Below are 16848 nucleotides of genomic sequence, written 5' to 3' on the forward strand. Positions count from 1 at the left end.
TACCATGGCTCCTTTGCAAAGCTTTCAGTGTAAAGGGACCTTAAAGAGAATATTATCATAACTGAGAACAAGCTCCGTGTGTCTAAACATTTGCAGAAATAAAAATAATAGTTAAGTTGTGCTAACAGAAGTAGTCTTTAGATAGTGAATGTATTTAATTGAGATTCTGTTACAGCTGTTCCTAGTAAAGAAGGAATTGAAGCATCTGACATACGGGGAGAGGCTGGGGCAGCTTGAACTGTGTAGCCTGGAGAAGAGAAGGCTCAAAGGATCTTATCAGTGTGTATAAATACCTGACAGGAGGGAGAAAAGACGACTGAGTCAGGCTGTACTCAGTGGACCCCAGTGACAGCACAAAAGGGCACAACATGGGCAATGGGCACACAGGAGGTTCCCTCTGACCATCGGGAAACACTTTTGTACTGTGAGGGTGATCGAATACCAGAACAGGCTGCTCACAGATGTTGCAGAGTCTCCATCCTTGGAGATATTAAAAAAAACCACAACTGGATGCAGCCCTGAGCAACCTGCTGTAGTAAATCCTGCTCTGAGCATGGGGGTCAGACCAGAGACCCTCTTGAGGTCCCCTTCTATGACTCCATGACTTTATGAAAATTTGTACCTTATAACAGCTGCTATCTGCTAACACTCCTCACCAAAATTTGAGTAATCAAACTCTGACTATATTTCCAACACTGTTAAGTAACTTCCATGATCAGGCAACGCAGCAGTGCAGTAGATTTTATACCAAGATTTTATTTGTGCTAAGAGTAAGTATACTCACAATAAAAGCCAGAAACCTCACAGAAAGATGCTTCATTCCCTAGACAGTTTAGGTCCATATAGATATTAAGATGAGAATACTACCTTAAAAAAATAACACATATTCAAAGATTAACCATTTACCTAACCATTTGAAAAAGTTATAAGAAATTCTCATCTTTCAGACTATGGAAAAACATAATTTACTTAAATCTATTTTGAAAAAGTAAGTGCAGAAATCCTGCCCCAGTGCCTGAAGCCTTCAACATGTGACAATATCTGGAAGAATGAAGGGATAGGAAGAGGAAGGAAAAAGAAAATGAAAAAAGAAAAAACAGTGTGAGAAACCTCCAATCCTTCCCTTACCTGTGTTCAAACACTTGCACTATCATAAGTGATACAAGTTTTTAACATAAGCTTCACAAAAAATTCAATAATAATGTTGAACACAAAAAAAGTGTTTTTCCCAAATGTAGTATTTTAGTTCATCAGATAAGAAAAGTTTCAGTATATGGTTTGTATATAAAAACATCTGACTTCAAACAAAGCAAAACAAGACAGTTTCATAATTTAATTCATTCTTACTTGAAAATTACTCCTTATTATTCTAGAAAGTTACTGAATTACAGAACATTCACTAACATTTATTACTAATTTCTCCTAACAATAGTCTAAATACAGTAATAAGATGTTAGAAGCTCTTATTAACAAAAAAAAAACCAAACTTTTTTGCTTAAGGAAGGAAAGGTAATTTGAAAAATAGTTAGATACACTTACTTCAGAGAATCCATACCTGCTTCATCAACACTTATCACACGAAGGGTGAGAATTGGGTTCTGCTTAATACTTTCTGGAAGGTTATGATCAACACTTCGGAAAGTTAGGTTAGCTCCCTGTTGGTAAGGCATACAATGATTTACAAATAGGTCATGTATTTTGTAAAATATGTTCTGCAAGGCTTTCAAGAAGTATGATTGTTAAAAGCCTTGGCATGAACTGATGAAAAGGTGTAGCTAAGGTCAGTCAATCTACTTAACAGAGCCTTTCTAGTACTAAATAAAACAGCAGCAGGCTCCAAGATGACACAGCATCCTCTACACAGAGGTTTGTCTAGTAAGAGGGCCTACTGTCGCCAAATTTACAGCTGAGAAACATAAGACTACAGGTTGTTGTTCCCTCAGCCAGGCTCTACTTTTCAATTTTTCTTCTCTCTTCATCCTTATGGGATCCAAAACTCACTGGACCACAGAAGACAGTCACAGAAGGTGCCACTGAAGGTGCCACATGAAAGCATATGAAAGCACATGAAAGCAAAGTTCTCTCAGGCTACAGTTATCTTCAATAACCTAAAATCATACTTGAGACAAACAAACAACTAAAAAGTACCCTTCCTAAAGTTCAAATAATTTCTGTGATGTTTAACTATAAAGTTATTCTTTAAAATGGCTACATTTCACTAATAAATTTTGAATATAAACATATTATTAGTAGCATAGAGTTCTATTCCCCAGTATAGTCTCTTCTCAGTATTACAAATTCCCCTACCCTGCAAGTTGGGGACCGAGGACACACCTCATGTATTCTTCAAAATTAAACATGCTTTTTAGTTTAGGAGAAGAGGGAACAGGAGAGGAAGAAAAGCAGCAAACCAAAAGCAAAGAATGCTGAGAATAATAATAATAAAAAAAAGCAATAGCTCCAACTGTAATATCCATGCAGTCTTGGGTTATAAAGCCTCCAAAACTCATAGATTAGGAAGGAGACAAAGACACTGTTATTATGCAAGTGTCTCAACCATTTGGACTCTGTGAGAGATTTGTATATCTTAATGTCAGCCCAGAAATCCAGTTTGTAGATACGGACATTCACAGATATGTCGTTGTTCCAAAGAGCTATTGAATTCCGTAGCAGTACATTTTCTGGATGGCTTTAAGGCACATCTTTATTCAGAATACATTTCCATCTGCAGGTTGCAAAGATGCACATGACCATTAAAAAAAAAAAAAAACCAACTCTAAAATCTCTAAAAAACAGCTTCAACCTCCATACCATAAAGAAAATAATCTATTTCATCTTGGAAGTGCTTATATCATAGCCACATGTAAACAGTTAGGATTAGGTAGACAATTAGACAAAACATTCTAAAAACTAATGTGGTCTTCTTTTACTTTCAATATTTTGTTCAAACACAGTTTTTGCTCTAACCTTAAGATTTGCAGGAGGATACGAAGAATTCGGTGAAAACACACAGTACTAGAGAAACTGCTCAAGTATTTATAAACCAGAAAAACTTAACACAGTACAGACATATAGAAGATGCAATATGATTTGTAGTCACTCATCAGATTAGCTGGTACATGATGTTTACCATTGTTTCAAAAGCTATCTCTAAACAGCTGGTGGTAAAAATTTTCAAACTTCAGGTTAAAATAAATTAACCTGCAATTTCCTCATGTTTAAAAAAATATTTACTCGTTGCCTCGTGTCAGAAATGCCAGCAGATCTTGCAAAGATTATTAATTTTTAACAAGTATTTTGGTCTACTTCATCTTCAGGACTTTCCTTCCCCATCTTGCCTGCAGGAAGGCTACGCTGTCTGCAGTCTTGTGCCCTCTAGTGGGAAAATTACAAACTACACCTTAATCCAAAACCAAAAACGGAATCTCTAAAATGTGGGACAGAAAAATAATCCAGACCCCTGTCAATCGTTAATTCAAAAATGTTACTGAAAGGAAAGGCTGTTGGTCTTCCCTGAAAGCTCGATCACAATTTTAAATTCGAATATCTAAATATTACTTCCAAGTCACCACCAAATTGAATTATATTTCAACAGAAGAATACTTACAACATAGAAGTCACTAAGATCATAAGCTTTTCCTTTCTTTTGTCCACGCTGATGTTGATAAACACCCTTCTGAATAAAAGGCAAGGCATTTTTTCTGTGAAATAATTAAAAACTCATATTAAAACAATTAAATTCATATAAGTTTCAGTGGAAGATGTTTTCCAAAACCTCTATCCTACCTATTTTTTCCAAACTGTCGAAATTCGTACACAGTAAGGGACTTGTCACACGCAAAAAAAAATCCCATCAACTCTCTACAAGCATCACGACCATTTCTAGAAGGAAAATTGAAAAACACCTTTACATTTTTGCATTTATATAAACCAAATTAAATCAAAACATAAATAACATTCAGATTTTGAAATATGCATTTTACTTCCAATGTTGCATATTGTACAATCTTTTTATTTGAAAGAAGTATCTGATTATTTTCTCTAAACCACCACGGAATTCAACTTCTGGATTTGGAGACTTATTTTAATGCAATATTCTATTCTCCATAATGTTAAAAACACCTTTCAAGGCTTCATGTTTTAGTATACCAATGTAATTTTTACTAATTAACTAAAGGATTACTTACACTTGGACCACTGCATTCATCATGGTACCTGAAGCTATGTGGCTAAATCCTCAGCTATGTCTAACAAGTGTACAGCTCACTGATTCAGAAAAGTGCCACTTTCAGAGCTGAAGAATGTGTTTATGACACTGCTACTCAATTCATAACAGTTTCAAAGATGTCCTAAATCTGCAAGTTTAATACATGAGCAGCTACAAACAAAACACAAAGCCATCCGTTCTATCCACAGTGGTTGCCACATACTAAGACAAGGCTGAAATAATTTTTAATCAGCTGAGGTGCAATGACTAAGAGCATTATTTTATACAGCCCCTGTCCTAACTGTCCAGCACGGAGCTACGAGTATGGCAATAACATAACATTACTTACGCACCTTAACACTGTACAATGGGACTGTAAAGTCACTATGCATCAGTCATGTCAAAATTCGTATTACACATCTACGCATATATATATATCCACACAGCACATACTTTTTTTCTAAATGCAGGGAACAGAAACATTCCGTGCAATTAATTATTTCAAGAGGATAAAGATCATCATTCATAAATTCACAGGCTTTAAAAGCTTCACAAAATTTGTTATTACCTCGATATAACCCTGCTATCAAAGCGCAGCTTGTTAGAGAGCATGTTTTCAGTTAATCCTGATTTGGTCCTTATTCTGTGAAAATAATGCAGCATGTTAATGATACCTATGTGCTCACAGAGAAATGTTACATAAAAATCAACTGTTTCAAAACAGCAAAAAAATGTGAAATGCAGTATCCTTGGCAACTGGCTGAGGAGATGATCCCTCGTAGTTAAATTAGGAAGCAACTCAGTTGTAATGTGGAAGGTATTCTGTAATTATATAATACGAGAGTACATTCACAGAAGGTATAGATATGAATGAGATGTTTTGTTTACATTCACCTATATAAAGAATTAAACCTCTACCACTCACCATACTTCCAAGAGTCAATGTGTTTTCTTGCAAAAATACCCAGGTTGAGGCTTCTTTACCCACCTAGATATTTTATATTGGCCATATTACTAGTTCTAGAAATGGAGATTTGTCCATGTGATGGGTGTAAGAGATTGAGACGGTTTTTGTTGCCCCCCCCCCTTTTTTTTTAAGAATACAAAGATGACACCTGTTGAGAAAGACTTCAGAGCAGGATGTTAAAATGGGCAGAGATCTTTGCCTGCATGTTGAGAAAGATTAACAGAACAAAACTCAGACCTGCAGGTTCATTTCATTTTATTGATCACAGTGTTTTCTCAGTTTTTCTTAAGCCTTTTGAGTTATTATTTCAATGCTTACAGGACAGGAATGACATTTAAATGCCAAGATGGTTAATTATTGCAGCAGAAATCAAAACATGAAATAAAAGTGTGATTATATTGTGAAGATCTACATCAGCATTTATGGATGCATATTTATGCAATTTTATGCACCTCAGGATAGGAATCTCTAAAAGGATATGACATGATTGCAAGCATTCAACAGCTCAGAAAAAGCCAGCAAAAACCCTGTGATGAACAATATTGATATAAACTTAAGAATGTTCTCCCAGGTTTTATAAATTCTATGAATCAATCATTACACACAGAGAATCCAAATAAAACGGTCCCATCAGGCAATCATAAGCATCAGGAGGCTACAAAAAAAAGGCCTCACATGAAGCTGGTGGATCTAAACCAGAAATAAAACATCTGGAAAGGCAGCAGACTTCGCAGAGCCCAAAATAATAAAAATACAGCTAGAAATGTATTTCTAAAAAAATGATTGCTGGAGAAAACTTACTTAGTTTCATGCAGTGTTCTTTTCCTAAGACGCATTGGTGCTGTCCCAAGTCCCAGAAGTCCATGAGCTTCCTTGTAAACATCAGCACGTGTGGATTGTTCTGGGTCACTTATAACAGCTCTGACCAGAAAGAGCAGCGAAAAGCCCTCTGACTATTAGTAAGTTGAATTTCAGATCTTATATATTCTTAGTTAGGAAACAAACACCTAAGCATTATATAGCAATAACATCTTGGAGTTTAAGTCCATTAAGCTTACATAAATTTGTGGCCTTATTTTTTTGTTTGTTTTTACAAATTCTGAACTCTTACTCAAAATCAAATACATGCAGTAATATTCTGTCAGTGCACTAACATACATGTAGTAACATGTATATATGTATTATTTAATGTATATTTTATATATGTATATATAAAATAAATCTTGGGATTACTAAGGGGTTTTTTTCTCATTTTCACTATTTCTGTAAATATTCTATCAGTGATATTCTTTACCCATGGCACCCTCCAAAATCAGTAACAGCAGTACTGGCCACTGACATCATCCAACAAAAACACTGGCACTTCCTCTCCCTAAGCACTGACTGCACAGCCCATGGGATCTCACAGTCCCATCAAGCAGACAAGAAACAAATGAACTGGTTTCTGAACATTTTTATATTCTCTGTAGCAGTTTAACAAGTCAACAAAAAGAAGAGACTTTAAAAATACATTAGATACCTTTTACATTATTGAAATGGTTCATAATCAGAAGGGAAAAATAATTTTGCATGTCTAATATAGTTTTGTAAACTTGCTCTCTGATCTATGCAGATCCATCTTTGCACACACATCAGTTAAACTGGGTTAACTGCAAGACTGGCTCTATTATTAAAAAAAAAAAAAAATCAAAACACCTTTGTGTTTCCTTTAACAGATTTTCTTTTTTTCATGCAACAGTTTTGAACTAATCTTCCCCAATTAACATAGCTGCTCTCTGGTACCAAGTTGTTTGGCAGTACTGGCAGTTATATTTGGAACATATACAGAGAGATTTTTTTAAATTAAAAGTTCATCCCAGTGCAGCTGTAGCACTACTGAATATTGTTTTGACATTGCCAACAGAAGGGTTCAGAGAAGGAGAAGGAATAGATGGAAAATATAAGGCAAAGCAGCTGAAGGAGGTTAAGCACAGAATGAACATCTGTGATCCAAGATGCACAAACCTGTATGTTTAATCCAGCATCAGTAGGTTTGAAACACTTCAACACAATCAGTGTATTTTTAAGACAATCTCGGCAATCATCTGCTTTACCTACATCTTTGTAGAGATTTGACATGGGACAAGCATTTCTTTGGAAACTGGGGGTTTCTGCAGTGAACACTTTTGTATTTTTAATCCTGCTACAATGATACTTGGAATTTAACATTGTGTTTAAGTACAATCTTGTTTCCTTCATGCAACTTCCTTGGTATCTCAGCTCTTAAATACCGTAAAAGCAGTAATAGACTTTTAAACAATATAGGTCATTGAAACTGCAGTTGAAATAGAAACTAAGAAAAAATAAAATGGTGAAGTACAGCAACATTTCAGCCTCAAAGTCTTAAGAGCTAATAGGCTATAACATCAGAACAGATGACTACAGAGACTAAAGTAAACTAAGTACAGAATGCAACATACTGTAGAGCTACACACAGATAATTTTTAGCACGTGTAAGGTAACGTGAAACTATATTAAACTAGCTTGCACCATCCTATATTGTTGTAATCAGACAAGTTGGATAAAGCTCTGAATTATTAAAGCATGCTTAAAACTGAGAACAAGTTTATGGGAATAATAATAAGGAAAGATGTTTTTACTATACTCATCTTTACCTGTAACTTACTTCCCCCAACCCCCCCATCCCCCCCGGGATCTTTCTACAAAGAAGCAATGCTTTCTCAGAGCTAACAGGACAGCAATGAAGTTAGGAGAGTCTTCCTGTACAACCTTGATCAACTTGATTCATCACTGTGGCTTTTTTTCCTACCTGCCCAACACTGGTATAATACTCCTTTACTCCATACGGATGTTGTGTCAATATTAATAAGGGAATATTAACAAGATTCTTAGAAAAGAAAATAAAAACTGAACAAGTGTCATTCATAACAACAGGCATCCATATATTTTGCTGAGGTGTAAGAGGGTTATTTCTGAGAACCAGTGCTATTATAAAGCCTTTAAATTAGGTTCAAGTATAAAATAAAAATTATTCTCAGAAAAAAAAATGATCTTAAACATAGCTCTTTAAAGTGATCTTGTAATTTGAATTAAAAAGATCTTTCATTTAAAGAATTTTTGCAAATAATAACAAGACTTGGAACGCATAAGACTTGGAACGAGATGATCAAAACACCTCCTAGGCAAGAAGAGCCACACACTCACAGATCTAAACTCTTCTGTAGGGGAAACTGAACTTTTACATTATAAATCCACTTACCTAGATAATTGATCCACCATCACTTGTTCTACTACAGCCTGTTTTCTCCTCTCTGCAGCAACATCCTCCTGCAATGAAAAACTGAGAGCAAATGAAATATATAACACCAGACACTTCAAATAATAAATTACCCTTTAAGATAACACTCAGAGGTCACAATCTTACCAATGTAACAATTAATCTTTATCATCTTTTTGAATAGACTTCTATTTGCATAACAAATAGAGAAATAGTATTCTCTGCTACACGTTCAAATTGTCCGTGAACATCAGTTGTCAATAAATATGAGAATTCTAGATTTGACATACAGCATCCTTATCTCTGTATTGTTTCCAATAAATCCTGCAAGTACCACAGAGCCTGAGGAAACTCACACTATTCCAGGTTTCATGGCTGACACAGATTCCAACTCAGAAAACGAAACTTTTCCTCCAGCAATATTTAGTCAAAAAAATTCTTTTAAGACTTAAATCTCAAAACACAATTTTTATTTGCTGCATGTCACAATAATTTTCTGCTGAGACGGGCTTTTCAGGGAAGATCATCCTAAGGGGGAAGGGGATTTAAGATTATATTATTCTTTTTATTAGACTAACACTGAACCATAACCTTGTGCCATTCACTGTAAAGTGCTCAGGCGCTGATCATCATTTGTTCATAGAAAGAGAAACTAAAACACGAGATGATGCACTGGGACAGCATGGAGACCACTGGCAACAACCAGGCTTCAGCACCTCTCTTCATTTTATCTTCTAGATTTTGAACTTTTTCACTGTACTTAAATTTGCCTCTTTTCCCTCCAAAAATATTTTATATATGAGAAAATAGATATTATTATTACTGAGGAAGTTTATGCAACCTTTTGGACAAGTCGATAGGTATTCTGAAACTGAAGAATTAAGATATTTTTCTGACTGGTTATTTTTCCCACACCACTCCTGTGCGCAACCCAAATTTCAGATATATCAAGCCTTCCCATGGCTGAAGAAGAAACGAAAGTTGGTTCCTAGATACCAGGTAACTCTAAGGGATAATCCCCAGTTCCACAAAAAACAAACCAAAAAAACCAACCATCCAACCAAAAAACCCAAATGAATAAAGTAACATCAGACCACCTGGTGTTTATTTCGAAGTGATTTTAACCTTAAAAGATTCCTGAAGTATAGGTGATAGAGTGCTTTTTAGTTTGCTTTCATATTTCATTTTCGCACCTATCAGAATACAGATGTTTTATTCTGAGTCACTGAATCTTTGTCCTTTAACTGTCCAACAGACATATTAAGAAGTACTATGTAAAGGAGGACACAGTGATAACAGAGAGCAGTGTTTGTAAAAACACAACATATTTCACGGATCCTGGCTTATAGAGCCAAACTAGCTTTTTTTTTCTTATTGATTTAGCATTAAGTAGTTATTCTAATGATACTTCAAAACTTTTTTTGTTATCTTCACCCTACAGTATAGATTTTTAATTTTATTCTAAAAATAACAAACTGGTAGTTCAAGTCCTTCACAAAAGTATTTTCTGGAAATATTTTCTTATCACAAAAATGAATAGTGATCTCAATAGTGCAGCATCCACATTCACTTTGACAAGACTAGAAATCAAATAAGTGTTTGCAATGATGCAAAAGTCAGTGCATAGTGATGAGCAAAAAAAAATAAATTAAAATTATTATTTACTTTTACAGTCTTATAAAATTTCTCATGGTTTAGTATTCCATGACAAAGTTAGAATGCTAACTCTGTTCAACAATGCCTTCAAAAAACAGTTTTGAAAGCCATCACTGCATCTGCAAATACTGAACAATACAATATTAAATCTCAAGGTTCTTCATAATTGTAAATAATCCTGAATTCAAGGCTTAGCCTTAGATGGGCAAGTCTGCGGTTGTTCAGTCCTACAATGAGTAAAAAATTATGTCTATGTAAGAAGTTAAAGAAACGTATTGGGTACACCCATATAAGAAAAGTTGTAATTCCCCTGTATGCAGGCTAGCGAGGCCATATGTGTTTGCAGTTTTCAAGGCTCCCTCCTTCCCAAGATCAACAGGAATGAGAAGAACCTGGAAACAACGTGACAGAGGATTGGAGCCAAAGCAACTGAAAGGAAAGGCTAAGGGAGCTTGTGTTTGTTCAGTTTGCAGAAGCAGCAGCTACGAGGCATTCTGAAAACATCCTACAATCAAAGGAAAGTTGCAAAGATGACAGAACCAAACTTTTTGTGATAGTGGCCAACAGTATAACAGGAGGCCAAGGTTATAAACCGAGCCTTGGGAGGCTTGGTATGGATAATGGGAAGAAATTCACACGGGGAATAGTGTATCACAGGAAGATGTTGCCTAGAGATGCTGTTGAAGCTCCATCCTTGGAGCCTGAAGACTCAGCCAAAGCCGTGGCTGACCCAATCTTAATACCCACAGCAGAGCCCTACAGCTTACAAAGCCAGGTCTCATCACGTACTCCATTTCAGGAGTTAATGAGGGAAAACAGCCTGTTTATTCTAGAAATAAGCCAGAGTAAAAGCTGAGGGAAACATGGAATCCATGGATCACTGAACACATTCTCAGGTTCAAACTACAGACCAGAGGAAATGTAACGCTATGCTCAGGTTTGCTCAACTCACTCAGTTAACGTTAGTCGTATGTATGTATTTGTATTTATTATTCATAATACGCATTCTCATTTATATACGTTACTGTATAAAATACAAGCATTGCAGGTAAGATTTTTTTTAAAAGTCTCACTGGATCACTCGGTTCAGCTCTCATTGAAACAAATGCTTAAACTCCCCATGATTTCAATGGGTGCAATTACATACTAGCACCAAATCACCAAAAGCCAAACTTCTGTTCACATCTGGGAAGTCATTCTATAAGCCTAGACAGTTAACGGCATAATACCAGCCAAAATACTTACAGCTTCTGATTTCCTTATACTGTGCTGCATATTATAGGGCTTGCTTGTGTAGCGTTGCTGCAGGAGAGCTTTCACATCAAGAGCTGTAAGATCATCACTATGTCCATCTTCAATCTGTGTACCCTACATAAAAATACATTTCTTTCATAAAATCAAATTTAATTAATTGTAAGAAAACCAAACAAACAAAACCCCACACAACACATTTTCCTTAACAATTTAAAGGCTTTTTTTCTTTATTTTTTGAAGTGTCTACTTTTTCCACTTCATGCTAATTAGAAAAATTTTTAAGCCTAGCTTTTTACAGAAACTGAACTTACAAATCTTGCTCTCTAGTCTTTCCTTATAGCCTTTGAACACTTACCAGCTTTCAACCATATTGAAATGAAAAAAACTCAAAAATGCCGTGTTCCTACAAGCTCTGTGAAAAGGCAGCAGCAAGTCAGAGAAGGTAGACTGTTAGTACCTCTCCGAAGAAGACAAGAGCTCATCCCTTTTCCATTCTGCTCAAGAATAGCCAATAAAAAGCAGCAGATTTGCCATTATGCATATAGCTCAAAGTTCAACATTGCAGAGATGCTGCTTTTTGACCAGCAAAGAAGTTAAATACAGTCTAGACAGGAAAAAGCCAAAGCATACTGCTGAACTGGGGTCTAACAGACTTGTAAATCAGTTTGAGGGTATTACAGAAATATCTTCTACATGGAGGATATGAAGAAAACTGACAAAGGAGACTGTGTTTACAGAAGTCAGGAAGGAGGGAATATGGGAAATAAATCAGGAGTAGGTTTTGTTAGCTATACTCCTCTAGGAGCAGCTTCTTCTTGGAGAAGAAAAGTTATCAGAAGTTTCACTAATCAGATAAAATAATTATCTTGAAATCTAAAGAGGTTTTTATTTATTAATTTAATCAGGTAGTGATAATATCTAACACAGAAAATTGTTCTGCTAGGCATTATATTAAAATCTGTCATAAGAACTGACACACATAACTTCCAGTGCTTAGCATGTATCCTTCTGGAACCCAAAATCACCAGAACAAACCAGTCCTCCTTTCTCTCCCAGTATACACTTGCCACCTATTTCTTCAGTTTCAGATTAACTTGGCTGCTCCTGTAAACACCCTTTTCATGGGCTTGCAGTATGGCATATGGAAAACAGCTGACATGATGGTATGAGACTAGTACATAATAGTGAAACCATCTAAAAAAAAAAGTAGTATTACAACAAATCCCTAGAACTGACAATCTTAACTGCCACCAAACATAAAACTAAACTTCACAAAATAACAGAATTGGATTTTTAACTCAACTCTTTTACTCACTTATAGGTATCTGCAGGTTCTCCAAGTTTTATCTGAACACTAGGAGCATGACTATAAGAGGAGAAAGCCCCTTTAAAACTACCAGCAATATGGGTAAAACAATAACAACAATATGCGAAACATAATCTTTGTCTTATGTAAGACGTTCCCTTTTCATTCTACTGACCATTAAGCAAGTAAAATCAGTAAGCTCCTTGTTATTCATCACAAATTTTCTCTCTGAAAAGCAATGAGCACAATCTGTCCCCCCAACATCTGCATTCTTAACTTTTCATTAAGATTCTTAAATGGTCATCTACCCTCAGCACAGTCTAGGATTCAACCAGTCCTCACAGCTGCTGCTTACTTTTGTCTCCTGTTTCCTTACACCTACAATGATGTATCTTGCTCTGTGCAAACACCTGTCTCTACTATCTCTTCCAGAACAAAAGGAGTGTTGGTTTATTTTCACCTCTTTGTTTTCTAGTTTCTCTTCACTGATCTGCCTTTGTTTTCATCTTAGTTTTAGTTTTAAAACACAAAAGAAACCCGGCAGAATTAATACAGCTTGCAGACCAACTGTACTAGATCTTACACATCAAAGCAAAAAGTGCAGACAACATCTTTCATTATTTTAACCCCATATTCCCTTTCCTTTTCAGTGTTAATAGTTCTCTAAGGTAGAGGTCACATCTTTCACTTCTTTTAAGTCCTATGTACAGTTATAATTGAATAATAATTAATATACTTCTATATTTTTAAAAATTTTTAAAAAGCTTGAATGCATTTCTATATTTGAAAATACCATTTTACCAAGATCTCCCTACTGTTTCTCATCTTCTTAGGCTGCAAACTCTTCCCTATCAATCATGCTACTCTTCATGCTCAGGCTAGAGTTGCACTATGAGGGCAAAACTAACATTTTTTACCAGAGAATACAAGCATGCTTAGATTTTCAGAGCACCTCAGTTTCTCACTCTAGAACAACTGAAGCAGCTTCCTATATTTTATTTCCTACTCAACATTAGATGCCAAAATTACACAGGTTTTTATTTCTTTATGATAAAAACATGGAAGAAATTATTACATACACATGCAAACCACTCCAAACACCGTAATGAAATACCAACGTACATTTACTACTTGAAAATGCAATTACTTCTTTGCCAGCTACCTTTCTTGAAGCTTCTGGACACTGGAGGTGGTCTTTTTTCTTTTCAGCAATTCTCTGAGAATACTGTTTATATTCTTCCTTCGCATCTGCTTCATACTGGCGATACTTCAGTTTATATCTGTCTGTTGGGGATGGCAGATTTTCTGGTATTGTCTTCTGCTCCAAAACAGAATCCAAAAGCAAAGAGTAATAGAGTGATCAATATAAAAGCCTCCAATTGATCTACTGAATGAGAATAGCATTACTATAATTTCCATCCAGTATAACTTCTGAAACTTCTTGACACTATGCTTCATGTTAAGAAAAAAAATGCAAATATAACTGCATATTCAGGTTTAATTTTAACTGAGTGCTTCATATTCTGACATTTTTTAATCTAAAAAGTACACAGCCAAATGGTTTTGCATCACTTTTAAAGAGAGAATCCAAGATTCAGTAGTTCTGTCCTATAAGACAATGTTACAGATCATTAAAATGGGAATTCTGACATTTGATTTTGGATGGCTGAAAATGGGCTGATGGATTTTTTCACCAAAAGTTCTAATATTCTTGGATGGCAGATGAGTACTGGGACTTACTTCCCTAGAACAACATCAGCTGAAAAGGCTGTGAAGCTAGCTAAGTACTTTCCTAACTTTACATCCATTTCAGTGCTCTACACAACGGATGCTGGATCAGTAGAAACAGCAGCAGTAACAGAAAGCCAAGATTCCACTCTTCTTTCTCCCCCTGAATAACTAACACCTTCAATGTTTAAGTGACATTTCTTCAACACTAACAAAACTAAGCTGGCCTTATCTAGCATCTCTTCTTGACTCATCTTGCCTCAGCAGTGTAACAGTCCTGTTCTAGAAAACCATTTCTCAAAAACCCAAAAGATTTATGTTCTTGAGAAATGGCAGCTTTCCCTTTCAAAAGAGATCCACATCCCTTCACTGGTTAAATCCTGAATGATAAGACTACATTTAAATTATTCTTCCAAAAGTGACCTATTTTGGGAAGATTTACTTACACAGTCTGTTATTGAAGAAGCCAGAATATATCTTGCTAAAGGAATGCTCAGTCAGGGCCCCAGAAGCAAGCAATGCAGAAATAAAGGCCACTCAGAGGAATACATTAAAATATTTCAGAACAGCTTGAAAATCTTCTCCACAAAAAAGAAGAGAGGGGAAAAAATCAGGCAAAAAAAGAGAGAGAAGTAGAGCAAAAGAGGGTAAGTGAACAAAAGATACACTCCTGCACATTTAGCACTTCAGTATTTAAGACATAATGAAGGCAGAAAAGAAGCAACAAGAGATAAAGGAAAGCAAAGAAAGGGAGAAAGACCCTGAGAAACAGACAAAGCAAAACCTTCCATTAGCCTTCCTGCAGCTAGACAAGAAGTATATGTATGAACATTATATTTTTTTAAAAAAGCTAAAGCAAGCGGTGAAATTATAGGCATTCAGACCTAAAAAGAGTATAGCAACTCACATATGTTTGCACTGCACACTTACAATGCAGTACAGGGGAAAACAACCTATCCACACTTACATGTTTAGAGTTACATATTAAAATGTGCGTAAATATCTATGTTGGGCACACAGATATTCTGAGAAGCAGTACATTCCTAGTCCATTATTTTAAAAAAAAAAACCAAACAACAAAACAAAAAAACCCTTAACCATTTATGTTTTTATTTTAATGCATTTTTAAAAATTTAAGTTGAGAAACCATTTGGTTATATAGGGAAATAAATAAAATTATGATCTTGGCAGATTCACCTTGAGCTTCAGTGAGTTTGGAGTCCTGCCACACAAGTCGCTATATTATTTGCTTCAAGGGGCACAAGTTATGTACAAACTAAATAATAATTGTTTTTCCCTCTAACTACACTTCTGTTTTAAACACACTCATTAGAGTATTTCTTAGGTTTACATAAACTAAATATTTTTAAAATAATAGATTTTATATATCTTCCAGTGCTTCCAAAAAGAGGTAACATTGATAAGTAGGGATATTTCCTGTACTGCGACTAAAGAAAAACATAGCACTACTAGGAAGATTTTTACAATGATTATGTACAGTGCACAGTTATGACAGAAAATAATCATGTAGGTAGCATTCTTCTTGAATTAGTTTAAAGCTCTAGATATCTAATCTCTTGAATACATAGCGACTACAAACAGAAGACTACTGTTTGCAGTACTTCAGAATTTTTCCTTTAATTATCACATTTAAAACATTCAAAATACTGATGGAATGACAGCAGATTAAAGATAGTCTCTCCAATAAGCTAGTTTTAACTTCTTTTCTGTAACAGGAACATATTACATTTTCAGGCCATACACTATAGTACTCTAATACTGAATTGCTAATGTTATTTTGTCAGCACATATTTTTTCAGCTACTTTACCTCTATTTTCTTCTGACAAGATTTTCTAGACACCTGTTTAAACTAAAAGAGAAGAGAAATTAAGTATGTATCACAATCAAATAAAAACTATCATCACATTCATTTGTTCAATTTTAATTCAGATATGACAGTTCAAAGGAAAACTTTTCTTGCATTCAGGAAACTGTAATAACTGAGTAATTAAATTAATTCTTAAAATTGTTATAGTGGATATTGATACTGAACAGTGCTGTACTGTACTGTAAACCAGAACGGTAGCATCTGGATTACTGATTTTCCTTATAAAGCACCTAAAATTAGTGGTGATTAAGTTTCTTAGTCATCCAGGGAAAAATAATGCTGATATGTCATCAGAAAATTTTAACAATAAACGTGCTCTGACAAATTGCACATAATTCCAAAGTTAATGTCACAGTTCTGTTTTAAAGACAAGAGACTTAAGAAAAATCCTGCGAAATGGCTGCATGTAACTCCAAAAGTTTATTTTTCACCAAAAGCAACTATTCTTCCATAGAAATAACACTCATCTTTGTAACCTTGGGTTTTGTCTTCAATCATACACTTACTGACTACTATCCATCTTTATTATTTGTAAGTTACACTTAGTTTAGAAATACAAACCAA

General features: G+C 35.1%; 1 protein-coding gene across 2 annotated transcripts in view; it reads right to left on the reverse strand.

Moving 5' to 3' along the window:
* The window catches only part of CAPS2 (calcyphosine 2), a 29628-nt gene that overhangs the window by 7769 nt on the left and 5011 nt on the right, over positions 1-16848 (reverse strand). For both annotated transcript variants that reach the window (XM_086740043.1, XM_086740042.1), the window contains exons 6-14: positions 16225-16266; positions 13830-13985; positions 11353-11475; positions 8434-8501; positions 5976-6095; positions 4776-4850; positions 3787-3882; positions 3608-3701; positions 1540-1655 (exon numbers count right to left, since the gene is read on the reverse strand). In XM_086740043.1, the coding sequence (XP_086596169.1) occupies positions 1540-1655; positions 3608-3701; positions 3787-3882; positions 4776-4850; positions 5976-6095; positions 8434-8501; positions 11353-11475; positions 13830-13985; positions 16225-16266 (890 nt within the window). The remainder of the gene's footprint in view (positions 1-1539; positions 1656-3607; positions 3702-3786; positions 3883-4775; positions 4851-5975; positions 6096-8433; positions 8502-11352; positions 11476-13829; positions 13986-16224; positions 16267-16848) is intronic.

This window comes from Chlamydotis macqueenii, chromosome 1, assembly GCF_036417535.1.
Source record: "Chlamydotis macqueenii isolate bChlMac1 chromosome 1, bChlMac1.mat, whole genome shotgun sequence".
Classification (NCBI taxonomy): Eukaryota; Metazoa; Chordata; class Aves; order Otidiformes; family Otididae; genus Chlamydotis; species Chlamydotis macqueenii.